Raw genomic sequence first — 15,230 nt, forward strand, 5'->3', positions numbered from 1 at the left:
TGCCTTGCCCAGCGTTGGTACTTTGATGCCCTGTGGTCCGTGCTTCTGTTCCCTTAGCATCCATGGGAGGCTCTCTCGAGTCAGGAGGCTCCTGCATGCCCGCTGCGGCCCGCAGCTTCCCCAGCCGGGTTCTCGGCATCACACCAGCCGTGCTTTCCCGGGGCCCCCCTTGGGGGCGGTCCCCGGAGGCAGGTGAGAGGTGCCCCCATCTGTGGTGAGGTCTCGGCTCCCGAGCCGGGCCGCCTGACGGCTGTGCCCTACACTGAACGTCGCTGGGCGTCACCGAGGTTGAGGCTCTCACTCAGGCGTGATGTTGGCGAGGCTGCTCCCCAGCGCCCGTGGCAGGTCTCCGGGCGCTCCTGGGTCCTTGTTCCCAGGGTTGCTACCTGAGGGCTTCTCCCACCCCCTGGCCTGCTCTCGCCCGGGGTGGTGGTCGGGGTCCTCCGTGTGGCCCCTTCCTCCTCCTGTTGGGCCCTGTGTCCTGGCGTTTTCACCCCCGTCAGCAGCTCTGAAATCACAGGGGTGCCATCAGGTGGCCCCCGTGTCTCCTTTTGTGTGGCAGAGACGGTCCCGCCGCAGCCTTTATTCTAAAAATGTCATCGGGGTAGAGCTGACTCGTTGTTGCCCTGGTTCCAGGTGTACAGCACGTGACCCGGTCACGCGGGCACACAGGTGCCTCCTTTGCCCGAGTGGCATCACAGAGTATGACTCCATTTCCCCGGGCTGGGTCCTAGGTCCTTGTCACCCACTGGTTCTGCGGGTTCTGCGGGTTCTGGGTCCCTCCCCGCACTTCCCCTTCCGTAGCCAGAAGTGTGGTTTGCGAATCTTCTTGGAAGTTCATCGGTCCAGCTGTTTCTCCGATTCCCCATCCGAGCGAGGTCACGCTGTGGTCTCATTTGCCCCACGTGGGGTGAGAGTCTCTGGTTACATCGGTGTTGCTGCAAATGGCATCAGTAGGTCTTTTTGTGGCTGGATGGCGATGCCCTCTCATCTTGATCCGCTCCCGTCGCTGGGCGTTCGGCGTGCTGCCGGGTCTGGCTGTGGCCAGGAGTGCTGCTGCGAGCAGGGTGCACGCCGCCTTTTCCGGGTCCTGTGCAGTCCCGGAGGTTGTGGACAGGCCTCCTGCGCGCCCTCATCTGAGACTCGCCTCCACTGCTGTTCAGAGACCCCTTGGCTCTGCACTGGGGTCCCCGCAGTGCACCTGACCCGACCCAGAAAGGCCCACGCCTCCCGCTTCTGAACAAGCCCACGCTCGGGCCCCGGGGGGAGCACCACTCCCCGGGGCCCGCCCGCCCGCCGGTGTCTGGGCCGGCCTCTGTCCCGGGAGCGCTGGAGTTCTCCCTGGACCGTCTTGCTGGGGCTCTTGGCATTTTTTATTGACACCCAGCCCGTGGCTTGAATCTCTCACAGACCCCACCCCACCCCCGGCTTTCCCGAAACGTGACGTGTGCCGTAAATGGACCCGGTTCCTTGAATCCTGACGCCGGCTCTGGGTTTCACGTTCCCAACCAAGGCAGCATTCCCATCCCCGAGCGGTTCCTCTGGGCTCCTTGCACTTAGTCTGCCCGGCCCGGATAGCCGCTGATGGCTCCCTTCCCCCCGAGACTAGTTGCGTCTCTTCTGGGTTCTGGTAGAGACGGGATCCTGTGGCCTGCCCTCTTTCTGGGTCTGCACCACAGCTCACAGCAACCTGGATCCTTCACCCACTGAGCGAGGCCAGGGACCGAACCCACATCCTCATGGATCCAAGTCGGCTCCGTTAACTGCTGTGCCGCGGCAGGAGCTCCATCACGTACCTCTTCTTTGAGTCTGCCCCAAAGCATGGCGAGGGGTAGCTTTCTTGGAGGTTACCTGAGATGTGGAATTCGAAACCATTATCAGTTGACTTTTTTAGAAAGATAAGATGTGGAGTTCCCTTGTGGCTTAGTGGGTTAAGGATTGGTGGTGTCACTGCAGTGGTTCAGGTCGCTGCTGTGGTGTGGGTTCCATCTCTGGCCTGGAACTTCCATATGCCGCAAGCATGACCCCCCCCCAAAAAAAAAGTTGAGATATAATTCACCTGCCGTGGAATTGACTAAAGTGTACGTTCAGCATTTTTTAAGATACTAGGTTATGCAGCAGTCACGACCGATGCCAGACATTTTTCTCACAGCCTGAAAGGATGCTGGGCCATCCGTGGGTGCTGGCTGTTCTCCGCTCCCCAGCCCTGCCGCCACCGGCCCGCATCCTGTCTCTGGACCTGGCCGTTTGAGCATCCCACCTCGGTGGCATCTACCGTGTGTGGTCTGCGGCGCCTGGCCTCCCGCTCGGCTTGGCGTCCCCCCGCCGTGTCCTGCTGCGGCTCTTTTGCTGTCCCTTCGCGTGGTGCCAGCACTCGGTCGTTTGGGTGACGCCGAGCGCTGCTCATCCAGCCTCAGCCGACGGGCACTCGGGTCCTGCTCCTGGCCATCGTGGGCCCTGCTGAACGTCCACGCACGCGCGCGTGTGGCCTGTCGGGGATGGAGCCGCCGGGTCACACCGGCACCGACAGCCCACAGGCCTGGCCAGCTGTCCCCACGGCGCCGCCCACCTGTGTCCCGCCGGCTGCACCCGCGGGGCTGCTTCTCCGCATCCTGGCCGGCGCTCGTGTTCTGGGTGTAGATGCTGCAGGCGTCCCGCAGGGCGGGAGGAGGGCCTGTGGTTTGGAGTCACGCTTCCCGGCTGGTGGCGCTGGGCTCGTGTGCCTCCTGGCCGCTCGCCGCTCTTCTCCGGAGAAACGTCTGTTCGGATCCTTCCTGTTTTAAAATTGGATTGTTTGTCTTTTGATTAGTGAAGGCATTCTCTCACAAGAGAGTAGACTCTAGACACCAGCCCGTGCGCTTTGTGTGTCCTCTCTTGTCGGGCTCGTGTGGCCCCTGGCCCGGGCACTCGCTTGGTCTCCAGGGTCCGGGGCCTTGTCGCGCGGGGAATGGGCTCACTCTGGTCTCACGGGGCGCGTGGCTCCTCCCACTGCTGCCGCGTTTCCAAAATCCCGCTCATTGACAGCACAGTCTGTCGAGTCAGAAGATCCTTCCCACGTTGGGAAGCTGGCTCTCTCGTTTACGGCAGAAACGAATTTTCTAAATTATTTTATTTCCAGTATTTTATTATGAAAAATTTTTAATATGCAGAAAAGTTGAAAGAGTTAAACTGAGAACGCTGTACCAACCGCCTAGATTTTATAGTGAACACTTACAGCCAGCTAAACTCAATGAACTTATTTTAAAATTTATACTGATTTTTTTTTTTTTTTTGTCCTTTTAGGGCTGCTCTCGCAGCATATGGAGGGTCCCAGGCTAGGGGTCTGGTCAGAGCTGCAGCCGCCGGCCTCCACCACAGCCCCAGCACCACAGGATCCGAGCCGCGTCCGCGACCTACACCCCAGCTCACGGCACCGCCGGATCCTTAACCTGCAGAGTGAGGCCAGGGATCGAACCCACGTCCTCACGGACCGTTCGGATTTGTTAGCCCCTGAGCCACAGCAGGAACTCCTGGTTTTTTCATCCTTTAAAAAACCGTTTTTCTGCGTTCTCAGTTTGATTCGCACGAGCTGACTTACTGGCTGCTGTTGAGGCAGCGGCTGCTCGGGGCTGCGGGGTTGCTCCGGACCTGTTGGCGGGACGGCGTCTCTCCGTGGAGGTGTTCCGCCATTGCCGTGCTGGCCTCCTCTTTGAGGTCATAATTCCTGAAGAGACGGCTTTGGGTTTTGAGCCGTTGCATCCGTTGCTCGCGGGTGTGTGGCGGGAGTTCGCAGGGTTACTCCGGTGGTCAGGGCACAGGCGCGCCCGCAGGCGTCGGGGGGTGTCAGCAGGACCGGCCGTCGGCCGCCTCTGCTGTCGGGGACGAGCCTGTCACCCGTGGAGAGCAGCGCTCCGGCGCTCAGAGCCACGCGGGCTTTCCGGGTCCCGTCGAGGCACAGGTCCTGGGGAGCGCGTCGTGCAGGTGCGTCCTCGGCCTCGAGGGTTCCAGCGGCGGCCGGCGGGCGGGCGGGCTCTGGGTGGGGCGGGGAGATGCAGCGCCGCCTTTGTAACGCGTGTGCTTTCCTCTGCTTTAGGTCAATCTTAAAATGAGAGAGCTAACAGAGAAAGACGCTAAGCTAAAGCAGCAGGTACTGGAAAGCCCAGCTCACCAAAAGGTAAAGGGTAACCGTCCCTCCCGGAACGTGCCCGCCGACGTGGCTCTCGGTTTAAGAATCGGCTCAGTCGTGCTCTGTTCGCCCCTTCGCCTGCCCCTTGTGGGGGGTGCCCGGCGCCTGCCCTGGCGCCCTTTCTCCTGGGGCGGGTGGGGGCCCCCGACGCTCAGGAGGAAGGGACGGAAGGGTGTGCGGGGCCTCTAGCCGCCAGCACAGGAGGGGCAGGCCCGCCGCCGGGGCGCCCTCGCAGCCTCACGGGCCGGGAGCCTGGCGTGGGGTTCAGGCAGGCCCCCGTCAGGGGACCAGGGAGATGAGCCCTCCCGTCCTGTTCTTCCCGACCTGCGGGCCTGAAGCCGCGTCCTCGAGGCCGGCCTGGCCTGGCCTGCCGCCTGCCCGCCGCTCCTGGGCTGCGGAGCGAGCGAGTCCCCGGCCCCTCCCTCCCCCTGGACTCCAGGGATTGTCTCGACCCCCTTCCCTTGGCCTCCCCATTCCCCAGGTGGGCAGGGGGCGCTCGCCGAGCCTCTCCCCGAGTGTGGTCGGGGCCCCTCGCTCTTGGTGGCCAGCCGCGTGCGCATCCAGAGCGTCCTTTGCTCGCGCAGCGGCTGGTGTCGCGCGGGTGGCCGTCCACTGCGGTCATCTGCCAGGCGGCATGTCGGGCCGCGGGCACCGGACAGACCTTGTCCCTCGAGGACGCCCGCCCGTCCTGTGAGCGCTGGGGCGGGGCTCCTGGTCCCCACGCAGCTGGCCCTGCTGACCTCTTCTCCTGCCTTCCTTCCCGCGCCTCCCGCAGTCTCCCTCCAAGTGGTACTGGAAGTTAGTGCCCGTAAGTGACCTCGCACTGCCGCCGCCCAGACAGCCGTCCTGTCGCCGTCACCTGCTTCCATCCAAAACCGCGCGCGGCCGTTTCTCTGTGGACTGTCCTCCCCGTGTGGTGGTGGTGCCGGAGCAGCCCGGTTCTGGGCAGGGTGGACGGGGCGAGGCCCGTGGGGACTCAGTGGCGTTTTAGAGCCAACGACAGGCAGAGTAAATTTACAGGCGGTTTTGTGTGTCCTCTGTGGACTTTCAGTCCTCTCTTTACCGAGGAGCTGAGAGGAAGAGGACAGGGTCCCCCCCGCTGACAGGGCCCAGGGGGAGCTGAGAGGTGAAGGCAGAGCCCCCCCCCACCCCCGACGGGGCCCAGGAGGAGCTGAGAGGTGAAGGCAGAGGCCCCCCACTGCTGAGCTGAGAGGTGAAGGCAGAGGCTCCCCCCCACTGACGGGGCCCAGGAGGAGCTGAGGGGTGAAGGCAGAGCCCCCCCCACCCCCGATGGGGCCCAGGGGGAGCTGAGAGGTGAAGGCAGAGGCCCCCCCCTGCTGACGGGGCCCAGGGGGAGCTGAGAGGTGAAGGCAGAGCCCCCCCTCCCCGACAGGGCCCAGGAGGGCCCCGCCGTCTGGTTTCCCCTCGGCTGCTGTTCTTCCCCGATGTTTCTGCCCCGAGGACCTGGCCCTGCAGTCTGGCTCTGCCCCCCTTGGCGACGCACTCTGGAAGCAGGACCCGTTTGTCACACTGTCCTGCGGCAAAACTCTTGCCACTCCAGGTGGTCCATTTTACAATGGAATGTTGGAGAACGAATTGTTTTGCCCACTCCTTTTGCCTGTCCCTTTAGTTTAGTTATTTGGGTCAAACATCCTTAGCATTCTGTCATCAAGGAGGAACCGTGGATCCAGGCTGTAAGCGGGATCTGTGTGAGCAGTGAGAAACAGCCCCGTTTGTGGCCGTGGCGACGTCTGCTGCTCCTTGGAATGTCTCGCTACCAGAGGGGGACGCGTCTGGATGGGTGTTTACATTCCTCTCCACGGAGTCTTAAATCCCCAAGGCCCCAGAGCCACCTGCTCCCTTCTGAGGCTCACCGCAGCCACCGTCAGAAGTGTAGGGCCCGACAGGAGGCAGGGTTTTGGGTGAGAGTTTTCTGGAAGCTGGAAGATGTGACCCAAGGCAGAGACCCTTCAGCTTTCCTCCCGTGAGGCTTTCCTCCGAGCAGGGCCGCCTGGCAGGGTCCCTTCCCGGGCTCGCGTGCTGCCGTCCATCCTCGGCCGAGAACACGCGCTTCCCTGCATGCCGTGCTCGCCTGTGTGCTGTCTGTCTGTGCGTGGAGCCTGCGCATGCCTCGTGCCCTGCATGCGAGCCCGAGAAACAAGTTAGAGGCCACGTCGAAGCCGGGGCCAGTGACCCGAAGTGGAGGAGGACAGGCTGAGGGTTCTGCCCAGAGGCCAGTGCTGACCGCCCTGCCCTGTGCCCTCGCTGGGCGACGACTCCGGGTCCCAGGCTGCGGGGCAGCGCTCGTAGGGTTGAGCTCTGAGCGGCTCTCAGGTCCGCGGGTGGCGGGCTTTCTCCCTGGGGCTGGCGCTGTGTCCTCCTCCCTGGGGAGAAGGCGGCTGCGGGAAACGCCACGCTTCCCTGCGGGGGGGCCTGGCGGCAGCGGGGGCTCAAAAGACCCAGGCAGCGAGCAGAGACCTTGACCCCCGTGCCTCTGCCGGGCGCACTTTGCCTGCACGCGGGTTCCTGACGCTCCCGTGCACCTGCCGGGGGCGGGTTGGTGTGTTTGGTGGCGTTGGGTCCGACCTGGCTTGCCGACCCCTCGGGCTGGGTGACGGTGCTCCCCTGCCCCCCCTGCTTTTCCCAGCGGCCGGGGTGATGCCGGTCGTTTTGCGAAAAGCAGCGGCAGTGCGGGTCTTGCAGGGGTTCGGATGCTCCCCTGGAAACTTGTTTCTCAGGCTCATGGTACACGGGCCTCTGCGTGGAGGGCCGCCTGCCTCCTCCCCTGGGCCTGCGTGGCCCCGAAGAGCGAGGTGGCCCTGGTGTCCCTAGCAGCTCATTGCTGTCACCCGGTGTGGCCACAAAGCCCCACCACTGAATCTTGACGGCGGGCCAGGCAGAGTGTGCCGTCTGGGCATTTGGGCTCTTCCGCGTGATTCGGCTGCTCCGAGTTGTGCGGCAGGAGCTCTGCTGACCCTAGACCTCACGGCCTGCCCGTGGTCGTGGTGGTGCAGGTGCCGTCACGGCACGTGGGCTGCCCGCGCCGTGACCCTCTTCCTGTTCCCCGCTGCAGGTGCGCTACCGCCGAGAACACCTGTCCGCGAGGCAGCCGCCCCACTTCCCGCTGCTGGAGGACCTGATGAGGGATGGCAGTGACGGGGCCGCCCTCCTGGCTGTGGTCCACTACTACTGCCCGGAGCAGATGAAGCTGGACGGTGCGTGGAGAGGGTCCCTCTGGCCGGGCCTGGGCCTCCAGAGGACGGTGGGCCTGCCCCGGGGACGGCGGTGAAACGCCGGAGGGTCACCGAGTCCTTGGCTCCAGCCGGGGAGCTGCAGCCGGGCAGGTCTCAGGCCGCACGCGGGCCGTTCAGCGGGCGGAGAACATGGACTCTGGGGGACGTGGGTCGTGTGTCAGGCACTCGTCCGTCCGTCTCAGGGGCTCGGACCTTGTCCTTCATGCTGCAGGCGGCTTAAAAGGACGAGGCTGTGGTTTGGGGACGGGAGACCAGGGCAGATGCCGACGGCTTACAGACCGCGAGCCATCCCTGCGTGCTCGGGGCTGGCGGCGTCGCCACGTGGTGGCGCTCACACCTGGCCATGGGCAGAGGTGTGAGGGGTGGCGAGGGTGCCTGTCCAGGGACCGTGGGCACCGCATTCTGATGGAGGTTTTGCTAAGCATCCTTCTCCCTGAGGGAGGGGCCAGGTCGACAGATGCCCCAACTGCCAGCCGCATGGGAATCTGCCAGACTCGCTGCGGGCACTGAGCGGATGCTGCCCCTGCTCCTGACCACACGCAGAGGGCTGGGCTGAGGGGTTCTAGGACGCACCGCTGCCCTTAAGGAAAGGGCGCCTCCGGCTCCAGGAGGGCCTGCGTCTCTGAGCGAGGGCCCCTGAGTGGATGCTGGCTGCCGCAGGCCCGTGGGGCCGTGTGTGGTTGGGAGCCGTGACCAGGGCCCTGGAAAGGACCAGGGGACCTAGCGCCGGCCAGGAGAGACCCGGAGGCTCGCCCGACGCCCTGGCCATTCAGGAGGAGGGAGCCGCCAGGCGGCCTCACGGGTGGAAGGGGGCCGAGGCGTAGGGGATCCGGGCGAGACCGAGTCTGGGCCCTGAGGCTCGTGGGCCTTGCTCGGCAGGGCTGAGGGGAGCGTGGCCGTGGGAGCACGTCCGCAGCCCGGGCACGCCTGCCACGCAGAGGAGGCGCTGCCTGGGGCCGGCAGGGGCCGCAGGGGTCTGAATGTGAGCACAGGGCTCTCCGGTGCTGCCGCCCTCCAAGGAGGGCCTCGGGAGGGGGCGCTCGTGCGCACCGGCCTGGCCCTGGCTCTTCCCTCCCTCCCTCCCAGGGGCTCTCTGCAGTCGGCCTCGCCGCTCCCAACTCGGGTAGTTCTGGCTTTGCCCTGCTTGCTTCTCACCTGTCTGTTGGGGTCTTAGGACAAAAGGAGTTACTAGGGCGAGAGAGTCGTGGACTAGGAAACAGAAGCCCCTGGGGGCGGGGGCGTGTGGCGCTCACTGCTCTGCCGGCAGCACGCAAAGTGGGTTTTCAAACCCGACAGAGTGCCGGGGGGAAGGGAGCTGAGCTGCCCCGGTGGCTTGAGTATAGACCTGGCCGTGAGGCAGGTGAGAGTGGAGGGAGGCCCGGGGGTCTGAGCACACGGGGGGCAGGCTGGGTGCAGTGCACTGTTGTTGGGAGCCTGCTCTTTTAAAATGAGCATTTGGGGTTCCCTGGTGCTGCAGCAGGTTGAGGATCCAGCCGGCTGTGGATGGTTCGATCTGTGGCCCGGGAACTTCCAGGTGCCGTGAGCGCAGCCAGAAACTAAATAAGAATGGAAAATAAAACACGTAAGCGTGGGCGCCCTACAGAAACGGTCTTGATGGAACAACTTGCGCAGACTGCAGAGAGTTGCTAGTTCCCGCAGCAGCAGCAGCACACGGCGTCCTTCTCCAGACCCTCAAATCTTCACTGCTCACAAACCAAAGGAGATGCTTTAAAGCGTTTCCTGGATCAAAGTGGGAATCCCAGTGGAGCTTTTCCAGCGGGAGCTCTGCAGGAGCAGGCGTTCTCGCCTGCTTTGGTCCCTGGCACGTCCCAGCCCGCTAAGGCAGGGTCGGGCCGAGTCGGTGCCCGGTGGGTGTTTGCTGAGTGGACGACACACACGCCGGAGCTCAGGGTGCAGGTGGTGGCAGGTCCGGGAGCAGGTCACCTCGGGGCGTGTTCTGGACAAGGAGTTCAGCCCGTAGTGTACCGGGCTGACCGCGGCGTGCTTGGAAAGAACACAGAAGCAAACCAAACGCTGAGGGCAGCCAAGTGAAGCGTAGTCTCCTGGCAGCCCTGGTCGGAAGCCAGCCAGCGCAGGAGGCGGAATCGCAGGGTCCATCCTGGAGGAGGCGGCGTGTCTGGACCCTGACAGGCCACCGGATCGGGGAGGGAGGAGGCGCAGCCGACAGGCCCAGGAACGCTCCCAGATGGCAAGCTGGTCACCTGTCAGGGGACCCAGGTTGCCGGACTGCAGGAGCAGCACGAGAGGAGGGTGGGCGCCGCCCCTGCCAGCCTGGATGGCAGGTCCCGTGGGACGTCCTGGAGGAGGAGCTGCAGGCCTTCTGCGCCGTGAGCTCAGCCCCGGGGAGGGGACGCTGGTGAGGCTGGGGGCCAAGGTGCCGTCTGTGGGGAGATACAGTCAGAGCCCCCACCCCGTGACACCAGCCCCTTCCTTGGACGCAAGAACTCAGCTGGGAAAGCAAAATTTCGCAACTTTGAGAGGAAAATATAGGAAAATGTTTTTATGGTATCAGTGTTGGGATGGATTAAATTATAAAATAGGACAAATAATAGGAGAGCCTTATATTCAACCATATGAGAATTCGGCGTGGTGACAGAGACACATCACAAACAGAATTAAATGATAAACTATGTCCATAAAAAATATCTGTGAAGTTCCCGTCATAGCTCAGTGGTAACAAACCTGACTAGCGTCCATGAGACTGTGGGTTCGATCCCGGGCCTCACTCAGTGGGTTAAGGATCTGGCGTTGCCGGGAGCTGTGGTGTAGGTCGCAGACACAGCTCAGATCTGGCGTTGCTGTGACTGTGGTGCAGGCTGGCAGCTGTAGCTCTGATTGGACCCCTGACCTGGGAACCTCCAGATGCCGCAAGTGCGGCCCTAAAAGACAAAAAAAAAAAAAAAAAAAAAAAAAAAGGATCTTTATACAATTGTTTTGCAACCGTAATACACAGAGAATTCCTACAAGTCAGCAAGAAAAAGATGAGCAGCGCAAGGCAAGGTGAGAGCAGGGTTTCACAGGAGAGGAAGCGGGGGGTGGCTGTGGGCCGGCCAGTGCGCCCTTGGGTGCAGAGCCCCTGGAGCCGCATCTTTATGTTGTCGTGTTTCGTGGTCAGAACTCGAGAAAGGAACCGTCTCTTAGCAGTGGCAGTGCACCCGGTTCCTCGGCTCGTGGAAGGTTCCCTCGAGCTCCGAGCTCGCGTGCACGGCCCGGATGCTGCGCAGGCAGCGTCTGCGGAGACTGCAGGTCGGCGCTCCGCACACACTCCTCCGGGAGCAGTTATCCTCAGAGAAGGCCTGTGTCTCTGGTCTTACTCGTTTCCTCTCTTAGGCCAGGTCGGGTCGTCTCGGCACAGCCACTTCACATTCGGTCTTGAGCTGTCTCTGGGTGTCGTCGTGCTTCCTGTGCGGGGGGCCGCCTCCCTCCGCAGAGCCCGTCCGGCCGGCATGGACCGGGGCTGGCATGGACTGGTCCCGGGCCGGGGCCTGGCCTCCTGCAGAGCAGCGGGAAGGCGAGGCTGTCCTGCACGCGCCTCTGGGCAGCAGAGGGAGGCTTCTGCTGTGCGGCCTGCTGACGCTGGGGCTCAGGAGTGTTCCCGTGCTGCCCTGTGCATCAGCCAGGGGGCCCCGCGTTGGGCTGCCCTCTCCAGGTCATGGAGACAAGCAGGAGAAGGGCTGGAAGAGCAGCTCGGCTGAGCGTGGGCTGGCCCGACGCAGCCGGGGCCCTTAGACAGAAAGGGAGTTGTTCCTGTTCGTGCAATGCTGGAAGCCCGGTGTAAATTTCAGCTAAGTTCTGTGTGCTTTTTAGATGTTAGCACTTAAGTTCACGTCCTGGAGAGTTTTCCTTTCTTCGTAGATGTTTTCTTTCCATGTTTAGCATTACTTACGATTGACGTCTGCATCTCTTCCTGCTGCTGCCTCTTAAGACAGCACCTCTACCTTCATTTCAGATGTTTTCAGTTCAGAGTTATGCACACACACACTCAAGACACACGCATGCGCACACACACGTGTGAAGCCCGATGTCTTTGCAGTGAATCCGCGTGTCTCTCTGCCTCTCAGATATATGCTTGAAGGAGGTGCCGTCGATGGCCGACAGTCTGTACAACATCCGGCTGCTGAGAGAGTTCTCCAACGAGTACCTCAACAGGTGCTTTTATCTCACCCTGGAAGACGTGCTCTACGCGCCCCTGGTGCTGAAGGTACGAGTGAATCCTTGAGCGCACAGCCCTAAAGCCGTGTGCGGAAAAGCTGCTTATGTGTCTTCGGTTTTTCTGTTTTCCTTTTAGCCAAACGTCATGGTTTTTATCGCTGAGCTCTTCTGGTGGTTTGAGAACGTCAAACCCGACTTCGTTCAGCCCAGGGACGTGCACGAGCTGAAAGACGGTGAGTGGCAGGCCTCCGAGCGGCGGCCGCTGGCTCTGCGCGGCCAGGTGCAGTCCCCGAAGGCGGCCCCCCCGGCTGCTCGCTGCACAGCACGGGGCTCCTCTCGGGGACCAAGAGCTGGCACGGCCCGGGTCCCCGGCGGCGGCCGTCCTTGTCCCACAGCGCCAGGTCCAGGGGCCGGTGGGGTCGCTGGGGAGGAGGTCCCAGGTGGCCCCGGTGCGGCTCCGTGGCAGGAGGTACTCTCCCTGATGCCAGCCTCACCCCGTGGCTCTGATTTTTGCCCCTGTAACAAGGAGGAACAGAGTCGGTTTTACCACAGGGTAAAATGAGCTGCCAGCCTTGCGAATCCGTAAACGTTAAAGGACGACACGGGAGAAGGCCATCGTGCCTGTGGTTTCTTAGGAAGAATATAAAAATTTGAGCTGCAGAGGAGAAGAGCAGTAATTAGCACATTAAAATTCAGACCTTTTTTTCATGGAAAGATGATGCAAAGAGTTAAAAAAAGAAAAAAACCAAGCAGCCCCCAGGGCTGGACGATGCCGCAGAACGCCCCCGCCAGCTCGGCGGGGCCCCGAGCCCGCCAGCGCGCCCCGTCTAGGTGAGAGGAAGACGCGCCTCGTGAACGTGGGGCCAGCAAGGCATAGATGCTCTGGAGGAGTGAGCACGAAGGGACGCACACGCGTGCCCACCGTGTCGGCGAGGCGGACCCTCCCCCCGGGCCAGGGCTGGGCAGAGGCACAGGCCAGCTTCCTCGCCCACCCATCAGGGCTCCAGAACCTGGGGGAGACGTGTCCTCTCCTGAGAGGCCCCTCCCGCCGTTCCCACCGTGGTGTCTGCACCTCTGTGGGCCCTGGGACCTCGCCGCTTGCCCAGGAGCCCTGGCTTCCTCCCTCCTGTTGATTCACCCCGAGCACCAGCTGGCACTGGGGCCCAGCCAGGAAATGCACCCGAGCCCGGACCTGGGGCCCGGCCTCCGGGAGATGAGCTGCTTTACTGCAGAGGCGGGGAGGGCTGCGTGGAGGCTGTTGAGTGGGACAGGGAGCGGCAGGCAGCCTCCTGCGGGCAGCCTCTCATCTTGGGAACGAGAGTGGGACCCACCCAGGAGGCAGCGCGCCCTGGGCTGGGGCATGTCTGGTGGGTCTCATGGGCCCAGCCTGTACCCCCGTCGGGTGTCCCCGCCTGCCTCCTGTCCCGTGGGTCCTGTGCTGCCAGGTCACGCTCTCTGATCTCTGGCTGGAGGCGAGCCGAGCCCTGTGGACAGGCAGAGTGTGCACCTGTCTCACCGGAGCCTGGGGCAGTGGGCCTCCCGCGAACTGGCGCCAGGCTTGGGGCTCAGCCCTGGCCCCGTGGAGCCTTGTGGGGGCGCGTCTGTGCCTGTGGCCTCCTGTCCTGTTCGGGGCCATTCCAGCCTCTGTCACCTCCATCACCTTGTGTGTGGCCTGTTGTGCCTGTGTGGTGGGGCTGATGGCCTCCAGTGGCATCTGTCCACCGTCTGAATCCACCCGTCTGCTCACCTAGCTCAGGCCTCCCTTCTCCCATCCGCGGTCATCGGGGTCCCCGTGCGGCTGCATATGGTGCTGGGCCCTGTGCAGCCAGTCCCGAGGCGTCCCTTCATCTCGGGATGAAGTGCTGAGCTTGCGCCGTGACCGCGTGCGTGCCTGATGCACGGCTTGAACATGCGGTCGCTGGGCGTCCTGTGAGCGGGGCACGCGGGCTCAGCTGTGTCCAGCACATGCCGGGCCTCGTATTTTGAAGGTGGTGGTTCTTCGTGGTCCTGCCCGTGCCCCTCCTGCGGGTACCTGCCTTAGGCTGTGGGGCTCTTTCCCGCCCCGATCCCTCCACGGCCTGGGCCCTGGGAGGCGCCCTTCCTGCGTGGCATCCACCGTCTGGGACGTGCTCAGTGCCCCTGAGAAGAGGCTTGTGGGGAGGGACTTGGGGTCCTTTGCATGCGCTTTGGCCTTGGCCTTCGGGTCCTCGCTCCTGGGGCTCTTGCCGGACCACCGGGTCCAGGTGCAGACCTGGCTCGGCCCCTTCCTGGTTTCTTCGCTTGGGACTCGCTGGCTGCCTCTGTTCACCTGGGGAGGCCACGTTCCGTCCCTGTGTCCCTCACGCCCAGGCCCTCGGCCGCCGCTCCTGCTCCTCGGGTCCTGACTGTGGTCTCATCCATGTCGATGCGGCCCTTTCGGGCCGGAGGCAGCCCGGACGCCTCCGTGTGGGTGGCCTGCCCTGGGCTCCTCGACCCTCTGGCGGATCAGCGATCCCAAGGTGGTGGTGGCCCCTCACGTGGTCGGGGCCGGGCTGCTTAGCCGTGTGCTGCACGGGCCGGGCCCTCCTGAGCCACGTGTCTGGGGATCCTCCCAGGTCAGCACCCTGCCCTGATCCAGGACTCTGGCTGTGGCTCAGCCCCACTGGTCTCGCTCTCAGGTCCAGCCCGTGCACAGAGACCTGGTGGCCGGGACGGGAGCCCGGCCAGGTCCCCTAGGCAGGGCCTGGGGCGGGGGGCCTGCTTCGGCTTCGCAGAGTTCCAGGGGGTCTGAGGCTCGAGGTTTTCAAGGCCCGTGGGTCAGGGTCCACGTGGCTGCCTCCTGGCAGCTGGCCTCCTGATCCTTGTCCTGGGTCAGCCTTAGCTCTCCCCCCAGTGTGTGTCACTGCCCGTTGCTGTCCCTGTCATTCTCCTGGGTCTCCTCAAGCTCCGGGGGTGCAGGGCAGCCACCCCGTCCCAAGGTGCTGGGAACCCCCTCCTTGCCCTCACCACCCAAGCTGCTGCGCTCTGCCAGACTCCCCCAGGGGACTGCCACCCTGCCAGGGCTATCTGGGCTCCAGCTGCCACATTGCTGGGTCCTTGTTGCCAGCTGGATGGATGGTGAGGGGTCCAGCCCTTTCACCTTGGACTGCCCTGGCCCCATCTCTCTTGGGGCAGCCTTCTGGGGGGTAGCCTCAAGATGGGGTTCCTGTTCAGACTGGAGCTTCGGGCTCGGCCTGATCTTCCCACCCAACTGCATGGGCAGCCAAGTGCCCGCTGAGATGGTCGGTCACGTGCTGGGCCCCAACGGCCGGTCCTTTCCTCAGCTGAGGGGCCCCAGTGATGAGGCTGCTGTCGTGTCAGAGCCACGTCCTCCAGTGCAGATTTTGTTGTTCTGGTCTCTGGTAGCTTTTGTGGTGCAACATTTGTCGTGTTTGTAACAGAACAATACACGTGTTGACCTGAAACCAGGTATCTTGGGGGAAATTTGGTTTCAAGTAAATTTGCATTATTTTTAGTGCCTATAAAAATGGACTTCTAAGAGTTCCTGTCGTGGCGCAGTGGTTAATGAATCCGACTAGGAACCATGAGGTTGCGGGTTCAACCCCTGGCCTCGCTCAGTGGGTTAAGGATCCGGTGCTGCCATGAGCTGTGGTGTGGGT

The 15,230-nt window shown here is 63.2% G+C and overlaps 1 protein-coding gene across 5 annotated transcripts in view; it reads left to right on the forward strand.

The window, feature by feature from the left end:
- CAMSAP1 (calmodulin regulated spectrin associated protein 1) overlaps window positions 1-15,230 on the forward strand; it is a 50,446-nt gene that overhangs the window by 22,980 nt on the left and 12,236 nt on the right. For 2 of the 5 annotated variants that reach the window (XM_021081208.1, XM_021081209.1), the window contains exons 5-9: window positions 4,073-4,153; window positions 4,941-4,973; window positions 7,239-7,380; window positions 11,502-11,641; window positions 11,729-11,825. In XM_021081208.1, coding sequence (XP_020936867.1) covers window positions 4,073-4,153; window positions 4,941-4,973; window positions 7,239-7,380; window positions 11,502-11,641; window positions 11,729-11,825 — 493 coding nt within the window. The remainder of the gene's footprint in view (window positions 1-4,072; window positions 4,154-4,940; window positions 4,974-7,238; window positions 7,381-11,501; window positions 11,642-11,728; window positions 11,826-15,230) is intronic. The other 3 variants (XM_021081210.1, XM_021081211.1, XM_021081212.1) reach the window with 2 other exon arrangements.

This window comes from Sus scrofa, unplaced genomic scaffold (assembly GCF_000003025.6).
Source record: "Sus scrofa isolate TJ Tabasco breed Duroc unplaced genomic scaffold, Sscrofa11.1 Contig1206, whole genome shotgun sequence".
Classification (NCBI taxonomy): domain Eukaryota; kingdom Metazoa; phylum Chordata; class Mammalia; order Artiodactyla; family Suidae; genus Sus; species Sus scrofa.